Source organism: Danio rerio, chromosome 18, assembly GCF_049306965.1.
Source record: "Danio rerio strain Tuebingen ecotype United States chromosome 18, GRCz12tu, whole genome shotgun sequence".
NCBI classification, from domain to species: domain Eukaryota; kingdom Metazoa; phylum Chordata; class Actinopteri; order Cypriniformes; family Danionidae; genus Danio; species Danio rerio.
In genome coordinates this window covers 1,150,662-1,165,000 of record NC_133193.1, presented here as the reverse complement: position 1 = coordinate 1,165,000, position 14,339 = coordinate 1,150,662, and the positions used below count along the sequence as shown (strand labels likewise).

The 14,339-nt window shown below is 33.5% G+C and overlaps 2 protein-coding genes across 13 annotated transcripts in view; one reads left to right on the top strand and one right to left on the bottom strand.

The window, feature by feature from the left end:
* Positions 1–2,612, bottom strand: part of LOC100537452 (semaphorin-7A) — a 53,257-nt gene extending 50,645 nt beyond the window's left edge. For all 8 annotated transcript variants that reach the window (XR_012394128.1, XR_012394130.1, XR_012394127.1 and 5 more), the window contains exon 1: positions 2,493–2,612. Coding sequence is in view for 3 of the 8 variants with exons in the window: in XM_073930121.1 (XP_073786222.1) it covers positions 2,493–2,592 (100 nt within the window). In the remaining 5 variants the exon portion in view is untranslated. The remainder of the gene's footprint in view (positions 1–2,492) is intronic.
* Positions 1–14,339, top strand: part of LOC101884989 (synaptotagmin-4) — a 64,965-nt gene that overhangs the window by 41,204 nt on the left and 9,422 nt on the right. Inside the window, exon 1 of one of the 5 annotated variants that reach the window (XM_021470834.3) lies at positions 12,290–12,355. The exons of the other annotated variants lie outside the window; for them this stretch is intronic. Coding sequence (XP_021326509.3) covers positions 12,337–12,355 — 19 coding nt within the window. The 5' untranslated portion in view covers positions 12,290–12,336. Of the gene's footprint in view, positions 1–12,289; positions 12,356–14,339 lie in introns of those variants that run through there. 5 annotated transcript variants of the gene reach the window in all.

Here is a 14,339-nt window from a genome sequence, read left to right as displayed (position 1 = left end):
GCTGACTGCTGGAGCTCAGACGTGCGCATATGCTGCAGTGAGTGTGTGTGTGTGTGTGTGTATGGTCACGTGATGTGCGTTTTCAGCAGTATAGTGTGGATGGAGATATTGTCAGAAATGCTAGATGAAACGGCAATGTGGACGTGGATTGTTTTCTTTGTAAAATGGCATTTTAAAACTTAGAGGTATTAGTGTGTGTGTGTGTGTGTGTGTGTGTGTGTGTGTGTGTGTGTGTGTGTGTGTGTGTGTGTGTGTGTGTGTGTGTGTGTGTGTGTGTGTGTGTGTGTGTGTGTGTGTGTGTGTGTGTGTGTGTGTGTGTGTGTGTGTGTGCGAGTGGGTTGCTGCTGCAATGGGGAGAGGTAGAGGATTGCGATGCCGGCCTAGCATCGTGATGTCTATCAGCCATCGGCAATGGAAGATTGCATCGTCTGTCGACCAAACAACCCCACACGATCTTCTTCAAATTTATAATATAGTTTGTTCAGATGTTTAGCATTGATTATCTGACCATTTTAGGCTAAACCTGTTTTGTAAAATGCACATTTTATGTATTATAACAGATATATTTATTGTTTTATAATATTCATATAAACATAAAGGCACAGTGTTTTCGTTTAATTAAACTCTGTGACGTTATATTGAGCTACAGTCTGCCATCTGTCTTCTTTAAAACGAGACTAAGCGTAAACCGATGCACCAAAGCACTGAAGATTGACATTCATTCAAGTTGAACATGTCGTTTTCATCATGTCCATGTTCAAACAGTGAAGGCGATGATTAGGAGGGTAAAACCTTTAGCTAATCAAGGTTATTTGTAATATAAATTCAGCTACACAAACAGAGCTGTATTGTAACGTGTTAACAGCACATCCCCGTCATCATATCTATATCACTGGACATTTATGGCACAAAGCAGATAAGAAAATGAGTGGTTAGTGGCGGTTGGAGATACAGTTCTTTAAAATACATGAGAAAGCATTTGACTGTATGTATAAATGACTCTTAAAGAGGTTTCTCATACTGTAATGAGTTTCATATTAATCTGAATATAAAAAATGTTTACTTTTATGACATTTTAAACATTTTTTAATAAATACAAGTTGTTTTATCATCACAAATGACATTTTCACATCAGGATATGAGCAAAATATTAATAAAACATCAAAGTTTTTTACTTGACAGCACATATGAGAAAACATTATTGTTATTTATTGTACATATACAGTGATTTTGAATCATACGATGGTAAAATGTACTGTATATATTACAATATTGACAGCTCCTTATTAATGAATGCTCCAGCATCCTGTATTATTAACTATAGTGATGAACTGTATATATACTGTTATATAGCCTAGTTTTTACTTTAGTAAACTGTGGTGTAGTGTACGACAATATACCCTATAGATGCAAAACAATACACTGTTAACAATGTTTGTAAATTACACAGTATTTAACTGTAATATAAACGGTATTTACTTGTAGTTTTATCATCAAAATGAACATTTCATTTTAGGGTATTAGAAAAATATTAATAACACATCTATGTGTAACCTGTATCACCACACATGATAGTACTATACACTGTATGTGTAGTATATTGTATACATTACAGTATTGTTAATGAATGTTCAAGCGTACTGTAACTATAGTGATAAACTGTTATAAATACTTCTGTACCATAGTTTTTACTATAGTACACTGTGGTGTGGTGTACTATAATATACCCTATAGATGCAGAACAATACACTGTTAATGATTTTTGTAAATTACACATTGTTTAACTGTAATATAAACTGTATTTTACTTGTAGTTTTATCATCAAAATGTACATTTCATTTCAGGATATGAGCAAAATATTAATAACACATTTATGTTTGTAACCTGTATCACCACACTTGAAACTAATTTATTGTAAATATAGTGTTTCTGAATGATAATACAGTGTTTTGTATTGTATATCCTAAAGTTTTTACACCTCCATATACTTTATATTTATTTATCTATTTATATTATAAATACACTACCCTTTAATTTTTACTACAGTAAACTGTGGTGTAGTGTATATACCCAATAATTACAGAACAACACACTGTTAACGATGTTTGTAAATTACACAGTATTTAACTGTAATATAAACTGTATTTTACTTGTTGATTTATCATCAAAATGTACTTTTCATTTCAGGATATGAGCAAAATATTAATATAGTGTTTTTGAAGCACGCTATAGTAAAGTGCACTATATTTTACAGTGTCCACAACTAATGGATGCTATAATAAATACTGTAGTATACTTTAGTTTTACTACAGTAAACTGTGGTGTATTAGTGTATAATATACCATATAGTTGTAGAAAAATACAGTATTGGAGTGTTACCATAGCAACTATCAAATTACAACCGCAGATTAATTTAACATTACTGTAGATTTGTCTGTAAATGATTGTGACACTAAAACATCAAATGCAGAATAAATATTAACCTAACTTACCTTCATTTTTCACCGTGACTCGAGCATTATGATGTATTTTTGAGGCACACGCGTATGAAGTCCACATGAGGAGCAGAAACATACAACTGTTCACATTCATGTTCAGACCGATCTGAGAACAGCACTTCCTCACTGTGTGTGTGTGTGTGTGTGTGTGTGTGTGTGTGTGTGTGTGTGTGTGTGTGTGTGTGTGTGTGTGTGTGTGTGTGTGTGTGTTTTATACAGGCGGAGCTCAATGAGGACATCAATTCTGTGTAAATAGACCTCAAAAATGCTTGGTCATTTTAACCAAATGAGGGGTGTAATACTGACTACTGTTTTTTTTTATTATTATTAAATGAGTATGACCAAATTTAACCCAATGTTTGAGTTTGTCCATATTTTACCAAATTTATTCAAAAATAACCCAGCATTTCTTAGTGTACTGAATTAGAAATCACATTGTTTTTCATATTCATTCATTCATTCATTCATTCATTTTCTTTTCTGCTTAGTCCCTTTAATAATCAGGGGTTGCCTCAGCGGAATGAACCGCCAACTTATCCAGCATATGTTTCAGTGATATGTTATATGCACACTGATTAAATTCACAATAATCTCTATGTGAAGCTGCTTTGACACAATCTCAATTGTAAAAGCGCTACACAAATAAAGGTGAGTTGAACTTAATTGAATGTTGTACACAGCGGATGCCCTTCCAGCTGCAACCCAGTACTGGGAAACACCCATACACTCCTATTCACACACACACACACACTCATACACTATGACCAATTTAGTTAATCAATTCCCCTATAGAGCATGTTTGTGGACTGTAGGCAAAAGCAGAGGCTCAAACCAGCATCCTTCTTGCTGTGAGTTAACAGTGCTACCACTGTGCCACCGTGCCGCCCCTCTTCCACATTCAATTACAATTCATTCATTCATTTTCTTTTTCAGCTTAGTCCCTTTATTATTCTGGGGTCACCACAGTGGAATGAACCTCCAACTTATCCAGCATATGTTTTATGCGGCGGATGCCCTTTTAGCTGCAACACATCACTGAGAAACACCCATGCACACTCATACACTATTGACAATTTAGCTTACCCGAGTCACCTGTACCACATGTGTTTGGACTGTGGGGGAAAACCCGTGCCAACACGGGAGTACAAAACTCCACACAGAAACGCCAACTGACCCAGCCGGGAGTCGAACCAGCGACCTTCTTGCTGTGAGACCACAGTGCTACCCACTGTGCCACCGCGCCACCCCTCTTCCATATTCAGTTACAATTATAATGTGTTATTACTATAGGTAAAACTACAGAGTTGTACATCTCTCACAGATCTCTCTCATACATTTTTCTACAATAACATATCTGTGCTCATACATCAGATTAGTCAGTAACAAAGACAAAACTAATGGACTAATCTAACAAAAAAATAATAATCTTCAGTTATTATATTCTCTAAAAAGCAATTATAACAGTAAATACTGATGAAAAATATTATAATTGTCCTTTCATTCTAATTATTTACCATTTAAATGAGCTATAAAAGATTATAATCCAACAATTATACACCCAAATACTCTGGGGAACGTATTATAATTAAAAACAAACAGGAGAAACGTAAAAAAATATATAGAATTTGGCTGAAATTTTGAAGTTTGAAATACTTTTAATTAATTAATTTATTTTTTGCACTACAAATACATAGTTTAATTATTAAAAACCTAATTATTTTGGTTAAGTTTGTTTGGTTTGGATCTTATTTTCATTTGATCAGATCATATTAGTTCCACATACTCCCCCTGTGGGTCATCGTGCATCATTTCAATTTCATAAGCACTTTGCACTGTAAATATAAAACAAAAACGCATACAGATGAAGTCAGAATTATTCGCCCCTTGTTTATTTTCCCACTAATTTCTGTTTAACAGTGAGAAGATTTTTCAGCACATTTCTAATCATAATAGTGTTAATAACTCATCTCTAATAACTGATTTATTTTCTCTTTGCCATGATGACAGTATATAATATTAGACTAGATATTTAACCTTAACTAGGTTAATTAGGCAGGTTAGGGTAATTAGGCTAGTCATTGTATAACGATGGTTTGTTCTGTAGACTATCTGAAAAATATATTGCTTTAGGGGGCTAATAATATTGACCTTAAAATGGTGTTTAAAAAATTAAAAACTGCTTTTATTCTAGCCGAAATAAAACAAATAAGACTTTCTCCAGAAGAACAAATATTATCAGACATACTGTCAACATATTTAAATATTTAAAAAAGAAAAAAAATTCTGAGGGGGCGAATAATTCTGACTTCAACTGTATTTGTATTAAAACAAGTATAAAATTCATTGGGAAAATATATACAGTTTAATTGGGTGAGCGGAGGGCCATGTGAGATATATGTCTTTGAAAACTGGTGATAGGTTAAGGCAAAGGAGTCGTAAAAGAGCACAAGAGAGGACTTGGAGATCAAGGCAGAAGCATCTGTAAATAGAGCTAGAAAAGGTCATGTGTGTTTGAAGAGAAACACATACTGTATGGAATAGAAGGGTGCAGTTTAGATGTTTGAAAACATGAACCAGACATGAAAAGTCAACTATGTGTGTTAAAACAGTGATGAACACATTGGATCTGTCCATTATGAGCGCCAACATGTAGAGGGGGCTTTAAATTGGGGTCGTAAAGGAGTAGGAGTTGGGAGAGGCCTGTTGAACCAGGAACCTATGAAAGGTGGGAGGAAACAAAGATCAGGGGTATAGCAGTTTATGGGACATCGGATTTGTCCGCGGGGAGAGACTGAGATGGCTGTCTCTGCTTTTTTGGAAAATATTCCAATAACGTAAATTCTTCTGATATTCATAACCTCCAGACTAAGATTGATTCATTAAGAGAAAAGCCGAAAACCAGGACAGTAGATGGAAAATCCTGAAACTTTTACTGTTGTTTTAAATCACATTTTTAACATGTCTATGAGTAAAGGGAAAGAAGAACTGTATTGATTTGTTTATGAATAAGGTAGTTATTCTGGGTTTCTCCAGACCAGGATTGAAAACCACCGCCTGCTGTTGTTTACCAAGACTTTAGGACAAAAAAAAAGTCAAACCACAGTAGTCTTGTGTAGGAACTGGTCTGTGGCTTTTGTAATGGTTTGATTGCACAATTTTTAAATGCGCTATAGTCATATATTCACAAGCTGCATGTGTGTTTTGGGGTCTGTTCTTCGTACCTCGCTTAATGATCTAAGATGATTTGGCAGATCCTGGATCTGTTCATCTTGATAACTGATCTCTGGCTAATTTGGTTCTTCAAACAAGTTCGCGAATCAGATTAGAATGTCTGGATTAACTGATCTGAGATCGCTGCGTGTGTTGTAAAGGACAGATCTATCCATCCTCGAAATCATGATCAGCAATGCAATGATTGGCTGACGGCACAGCAGCGTAATGACATCATCTGATTAATATTCAATTATCCATGTGAGCAAAATTACATCAAATTAGCAGTAAACGGCTTGTTAAATATGACACACAATAACCTTCCACATGTGTTGTGAGCTGCAGGCTTTACACTTTCATGTGTCAAGAGTATTCATCATGTATTTAAATGCAAATCAATGTATTTAGTTCTACATTTAGAAAAGATTTTCTGTATTATAGTCGCCGTTTTCTAATCGGTGTAAAGAATAACTGGTTATTTACAAAAGCATTTTGATATTGGTAAAGGCGTCTGCAACTTTTGTGAAGCATCAAATCACCGTCATATTAACTGTCAAAACATGTTTATGACTGCATTAATGTATTATTGCTTTTAAAAAGTCACATATTGTGCATGTTACAAAATTTGTACTAAAGCGATCTAAAAAGTTCATATCAATAAGTTTTCTCTTTGCACCAGGTGGCAGTCTTTGTACTTTCATTTTGAGGGTGCAGATTGCATAAGTTTTATTATGTATAACTTTATTTATTTTATTAATAACTATAACTTTATATATATAGTTTAAAAAAAAATTATATTTTCCCAAGTGTATATAACTTTTACTGTAAGAAAATATCAGAATTCGGAACATACTTTCTGTATTATCTTTGCTTGAACTGAGCCGATCTAATCCTGTTTATATGAATTGAACCTGCTCCCGATCAAGTTTGACCTAGCAGATCTGTTGCCATGACAACAACTCTCGGATCAGCTTTGAAGAACGAAACGATCCTGGATCGTGTCAAATCGTCAATATCCAAATCCAGCTAACTGAGTAATCCACGTACGAAGAACGGACCCCTGGTCTAGTTCAGACATTTAACAAGCGAACTGCAGACTTCTGAAGCACACACTGCTGTAAAATGTGCTTTTGCTCTGTGTTTGTCTTGTTTTCCGGGACGGATTGAATCAAGAATAAGTGTTACAGTGTTTTCCAGCTGCTTACACACGTTTTCAAAGCAGTGTCTCCTTTTTTCAAGACTCTACACACAATTCATTCTCAATCGACTTTAAAAAGCATGCGCACCTGAGATGCTACATTTAGCCGACTTTAAGCATATATTTAACAGAAGATGCACATTTTTTATGCAAACTCCAAAAAACATATTTAGTTTTATGCAATTTATTTAGATTGATTTATTATCATGTGGAAAATGCATAGAAGGAGACCACGGATAGTTGTAACAGGGAAGTTAAACACACATGCTCATAATAGTCCTCATTGAACACACACTGAAAAAGAAATTGCATGTTAAATTAATTTGCAGCTTGTGTTTTTATTTATTTATTTCTTTATTTGTGGAGAGGGGGTATTCGGGTGTGTTAGTTTCTTATTGGTTTACCATTCTGTCCATCATCATTATGACGTTTTCGGTTCCACCAATCCCAGGACGAGCCATAAGGATTTAAAGCCCTGACAGACCAGTGTGTGGTGTGCGCTCTGCCTCGGCGTATCATTTGTGCTCCACGCAATATGTTTGTGCAATGCTTCGTCTATTCAATGATTTGTTATCTCAGTTTACTGTAGTAATTCGAGTTTGCTTGCTGAACTTCGTTGGCTTTAAGTAACATAAAGTGATGGTTGTTGTGTGATTCTAAACTAAGCTTTGACCGTCTTATCCGGCTTGTTTTAGTTTAGATTGATGTTTTGTTAGATTAGTTTGTGTGTTTTGCCACCTGTGTACTTTGAGTTTTGTAGTTTAATTAGTTTAGTTCGATGTCGTATGCACTGAAGGTCTCTGTTTTTATTTGTGTTTCTTATTGACGCCTAGTTTAGACTTTAGGTTTAAGTTTTGTTTTGTTAATTTCTTTTATTTGGCTTACACTCGTTGTTTTTGTTTAAAGATAGTAATTATAAATGTTTATTTCTTTTTTCCCCCATTTATTATTGTTACAACTATTGAGTAAAAAGCTTAAATAAGAGAATTGATTCTGGCCTCATTCTTGATCTGTCGCACACATTACACCTGTCTCACCTAAATGTTACAGCATCCCACTTTAACATCTTAAACACGTAACAAGGTGGTTCAAAAGACCCGACCCTGACTCTGACAAAGGTCCAGGATTTATTTTTCAGGACCAAACAATTACTTATCATGAGTCCAACATCCAGCTGTGCAAGAAAACAGACAACACACACGCTTTGTTTATTATTCTTACTGAGGAAAGTGACTGAGCTGCTGGCCAGTTTGTTATTTGCCTAATAAATGACAATAAGCTTCAGTGTTTAATTTTAAAAAGCCCATATTATACATGAAATAGGGTCATATCTTGGTTGTAAGGGTCTCCAACAACAGTTTAATATGCATGTAAGGTTAAAAAACACTTTCATGGTCTTATAATCTGCATTTATTTTTACCTAATTATCCCAGGGACTCCCGTATGAATCGTCCAGTGATTCATTTGTTCCCAAACCCCTCCTTAGCGCGAAGCTAATCTGCGCTGATTGGACCGATGACAGTCTGTCGCCATTGGTCGACACTGACTGCTTTCAGCCAGAGACAGAGCGAAATGCTCTGCAGCTAATCAACAAAATAGAAGTAGTCAGAGTGTATACACGCTTGATAGTGTAAGGCGTGGAGTTTAGCTGCCAGTGGGTTAATGTAAATACAGACTATGGACTTGAAAATACCGACGACTAACTATTTTATTGAGCAAAAACTCCCAAGAACTGGCGAGGAGATCTCCTAGCTTGTCACATTCTGCTCTTTTCACAGATACACACACACACACACACACACACACACACACATATTGCCCTCGTCCTCACGCACGCGTCCACACACACACAAACACACACACACACTTGACCCTCCTCCAGACGACATCGCGCACACACATAACCTCCCTCCGGACGACAACACGCACACACACACATTACCCTCCTCCACGGAGCTCCGTTAACAAAGCAGCATGCGTCGCGTTTTTAACGTGACTTTGCACGCGATAAGAGAATATAGCCAGTTAACCTGATACAGTACACTCGGTTACAAGTAACAAATCACAACTAAATACATTTGCAAGCTAGAGTCAACGAGGCAACAACTTTAATCGCACGTACTTGAGAAATGGAGGAAGAAACTGATCATGTCCTGACATGTCGATCATTACTCTTTACTGATCCTTCCTTTAACAAACGAAGTATTCTTTGTAGCATGTAGTTTCCAGAAGTTTCCAGTAGTTTCCAACTGCTTGAAGCTGGGCTTATGCTGAGGTTTCATCTTTGAGTAGAGACTCAATAATATCCATCTGCAGTGTGACTTCAATTGACCGGCATGTTTGTGTGTTTGTGTGTGTGTGTGTCTGGGTTTCTGTGTTAGAGGGCGGGGCCGCAGGTTTCAAATCTCCCGGGTTTGCGCGTGCACGTGAATTACTTTGTTGTCACGTCATGGCGAAACACCTAATGACTCGGTATCAAGACAACTCGTTTGAAGCACTATGAGTCGACTCTTTTATAAATGAATCAACAGTTTTAAACACTGTACACTAACAGATTTAAGCCTTAGCTGGATACTTCACTTCACTTAGAGCTGTGTTACACACTACATGGAGGGGAATTTTCAAAAACCCATAATATGGGCTCTTTAAGCATAACAGATTTTTAATTTAAATAATCAAAAAAAGTATATTACAGTTTTTTACAATTGCTATGACACTTTTTTCAATACATTTAACAAGTTTCCTAAACTCTTAACACAGTTAGCACAACATCCGTCTACGTGGGCTATACAATTTACACATTTCTTGTTGCTTTGACACAAAATGCATCCAGTTAACACAAATTTAAAATGCTTGAACTTCTTTTACACACAAACTCAACCAAAACCAAAACAATGTAATTTTACAGTCCAATTTACCAATGCTTTCACACAGTAAGTCAGAACAGATAACATCATGTTCTAAACAGAACCTATACAGGCTAAAGCCAAAGTAAACAGCTGTTCATATTGTCAATTGAAACACAAATATATTCCCTGCATATATGTATATATGTATGTATACATGTGTGTGTGTGTGTGTGTGTGTGTCTGTGTGTGTGTATATATATATATATATATATATATATATATATATATATATATATATGACAGCTCCCATCTCCCATATTAACATGATTCCCATCTAGAAAGCACACTCATGTGTTGATTTTTCAAATCATATGATCATACTGTATGTTCTAAAAAAGGACTTATGAGGTTTTTGAAAGGAACAGTGAGCACATTGCAGAACTCCGTCACCAATACGTCCAGATAAGGTTATGCAATACAGTGATTACTTTATGCACAGTGTGTTTTAAATTAGCTATACAGTGAACCATTTACACTGTGTCTAATTACTTCTATAGAGTCATGAAGTTGGAGGTCAATCAAGTCCCACATGAAATTTCGATGTTATCTATGTTGACGAGGCTGGCTTCAACTTGGCGAAAAGGCATCGCCGTAGGAGAATCATAATAGGCCAAAGGGCCATCGTTACCATGCCGGGCCAGAGAAGAAGTCGGGCAAATGCAGAAGAGCAGGCAGAATAGAAAATTACTTTGTTTTTTTATTATAATTGCGATGGTTTTTCTGTTTGTATATCTTGCAGTGATGTCCTTTTGCAAATAAAGTCTGTACTGCAGCAATTCTGTGTCTGTATTTTTAAAAATCAACTGTAAATTTTATTAAGCAATTTATTTCTTTATTTTTGCATTGAATTTTTGCAGTAAAAGAAAGAAAATGCCTGCATTTATTAAACCAACAAAATGAAAATGTAGAGAGTCTTAAAATATAAGGGCAGAGCTGACACATAAACTAATGCAGTTTCTGTAATGTCAGCTGATGATAGTGTTTTTATTGTCAGTGTTTTCTGATTGACTGAATGTTTCTGTTGAAAGAGAACATGTGTTTGTGTTTTGAACAATTATTTCATTTTGAAACATGTTTGCAGTGTTTTGTTAGACATAGTGTAGTGTGTTAGTTTATTATTGTATTTTGAAAAGAAGTTTAGAGGTTTAGTTTACAATGTGTGATTTTGAGCATGAAATTAACTGTTTTGCCAATTGTGTGTTTTAGGTGTGTTGCTGCGTTAAGAGTTTAGCAAACTTGTTAAATGTATTGGAAAAACTGTCATAGCCATTGTAAAAAACTGTAATGATATATGATTAAATCTGTGGTCTAAAAGTGTGGTTATAATGACCATTCTACAAGCTAATCCAGCAAATAACAGTGCTTAAAATGTCTCTATAGGCCTGAAGCCAGCCTGGTGAAAGGGGTGGTTCTTTTTTCTTAAAATAATGACCTGTTTGCAGTTGTTTGCCTTATTTTCTATTTAATTATAAGGTTTAATTATGTTTAAGCACTATTTTTGCAGGATTAGCTTGTTGGATGGCCATTAACCACACTTTTTGATGTCCCGAAAACATTTCCAAAAGATTTAGAAGAAAACAATATGAGAACAATACTTATATTTCAAATACAAATGTATTAAATCATTTTTGTTAGAAAAAAAAAATTGATTAAATGCATATAGATTAATTATTATAGATTAAAACTAGCCAAATTGTCATTTATTAGGCAAAGCACATTTAACTTTCCTCAGTCATGCTTAAGCAACAGCCAAAAGAGGATTCTGCTTGGTCTTAAAACCTTCTTCGATGGTTATTTTCACTGTTTTATGGTTATTTTATGATGGCATAGCAGTCCAAATAGGACATACATTTAAATTATGGGATAAATTCTGGAGCTTTGCAGGGGGCCTGCTCTAAATGCAGTATTTAAATCTCATAATTAAATAGAAAATTAGTCGAATATCTGCAAAAAGGTCCACCTTTTGAGAAAAAAAGAGTCACCCCTTTCACCAGGCTTGCTGCAGACCTGTTTGTTTGTTTACATTCAGCCCATATACATTGTTTGCAGCCACTTAACATTTAGTGAATCTAATGAATCATGATTTTCGGTGTCCTGTAACAGACTTATGAAGGAGAAACTACATTAAACATTTGACAAAACTTACATTTGCACGTGTCATCGACGAGTGTGTGCTGAAGACGAGCTTGTTTCTTCATGCAAAGCAGATTTGAGGACTGAAATTAAATCGATCGGCATAATTTTATACTGACAACAGGAGGGTTAAGATCTCAAAGATATGAAGGGGAAAAAATTAAAACTCTGACTGGACTTCCCTAAATCTATACTACGCTTCTATTTATAATCTTGTCCTGCATTTCTTCGCTGATTCAGACTGTCTTGTCCCATCACGCTTCACCGGCAAAACCGCATTGATTTGTGCGCAGCGGCGCGTGTGTGTGGCGCGCGTTCACGATACACAGGCTCGCGCACTAAGCTCAATGCGTGAGCCCCTCAGCAGTGCACTTCTGACTCCGGGAATATGAAGGTGCCACTCGAAGGTAAGAGCAGCATTTTATTTTGTACTTAAATAGTTATTTAAATGTTTTATTATTATTATTATAAACCGAACATGTTGATATGTCACGCATAGGTTTTTATAATCTATACTACATGCATAATACAATGCAATATAAAGACAACAGCAGCAAGCTTTATTTTATTATCTGTAATATGGTTAACATTTATATAACTTATTTTAATATATATATATATATATATATATATATATATATATATATATATATATATATATATATATATATATACTTTGTGTGTGTGTTAGATTTTAGTTTAGCCAATTTTTTTCAACACAATATTTTAAATAACTAATTCATTTTGTCTTTGCTATGATGACAGCACATAATATTTGACAAGATATTCTTCAAGTTACTAGTTTTCAGCTTAAAGTGACATTTAAAGGCTTAACTAGGTTAATTGGGGTAATTGGGCAAGTCATTAAACAACTGCCAATCAATAATAATAATAATCTTTAAGGGATCTAATAATTTTGACCTTATGCTCTTTTATTTTATTTTCCAACCAAGAAACAAAAAACTCTCTCACAAAATAATAAAGAAATACAGTAACACTTTAAATAGTAAATACCTAAATACAATAGATACTTTAAACTATAGTAATTACTTTACAGAATACAATAAATTCTTTAAAATAGAGTAAAAACCTAAAAGAATAAAGTTGATACTTTGCAAATACAGTAAATATTTTACAAAATACAGTAAACACTTTAAAAATAGAGTAAATATCCAAAAGAATAAAGTAAATACTTACAAAATACAGTAAATACTTTAAATAATACAGTAAATACTTGAAATAATACAGTAAATACTCAAAAATAATACAGTAAATACTTAAAAAATACAATAAATACTATTAAAATACAGTAAATACTCTAAATAATAAAGTAAATACTTAAAATAATACAGTAAATACTCTAAATAATTCAGTAAATACTTGAAATGATACAGTAAATACTCAAAATAATACAGTAAATACTTAAAAAATACAGTAAATACTTTTAAAATACAGTAAATACTCTAAATAATAAAGTAAATATTTAAAATAATTCAGTAAATACTCTAAATAATTTAGTAAGTACTCAAAATAATACAGTAAATACTTGAAATAATACAGTAAATACTCAAAATAATACAGTAAATACTCGAAATAATACAGTAAATACTCGAAATAATACAGTAAATACTTGAAATAATACAGTAAATACTCAAAATAATACAGTAAATACTTGAAATAATACAGTAAATACTCGAAATAATACAGTAAATACTTGAAATAATACAGTAAATACTTGAAATAATACAGTAAGTACTCAAAATAATACAGTAAATACTTGAAATAATACAGTAAATACTTGAAATAATACAGTAAGTACTCAAAATAATACAGTAAATACTTGAAATAATACAGTAAATACTTGAAATAATACAGTAAATACTCAAAATAATACAGTAAATACTTGAAATAATACAGTAAATACTCAAAATAATACAGTAAATACTTGAAATAATACAGTAAATACTTGAAATAATACAGTAAGTACTCAAAATAATACAGTAAATACTTGAAATAATACAGTAAGTACTCAAAATAATACAGTAAATACTCAAAATAATACAGTAAATACTTAAAATAATACAAAAATACTTTAGAAATACAGTAAATACTTAAAAAATGAAATTAATACTTAAAATACAGTAAATACCTAAAAATGCTGTATATACTTTAAAATTTACAATAAATGCTTAAAAGAATACAATAACTAGTTTGAATAATACAGTGAATACTTAAAAATACGATAAACACTTTAAAAAGAACAATGGATACTTAAAAAGAATACAGTAAATACTTTCTAATAATATAATTATGACAGTAAAAAAAATAAGAATTAAACTTTCACCTTTGAGTTCTAATTACTCATTATCTAAATGTGCTATAAAAGAGATG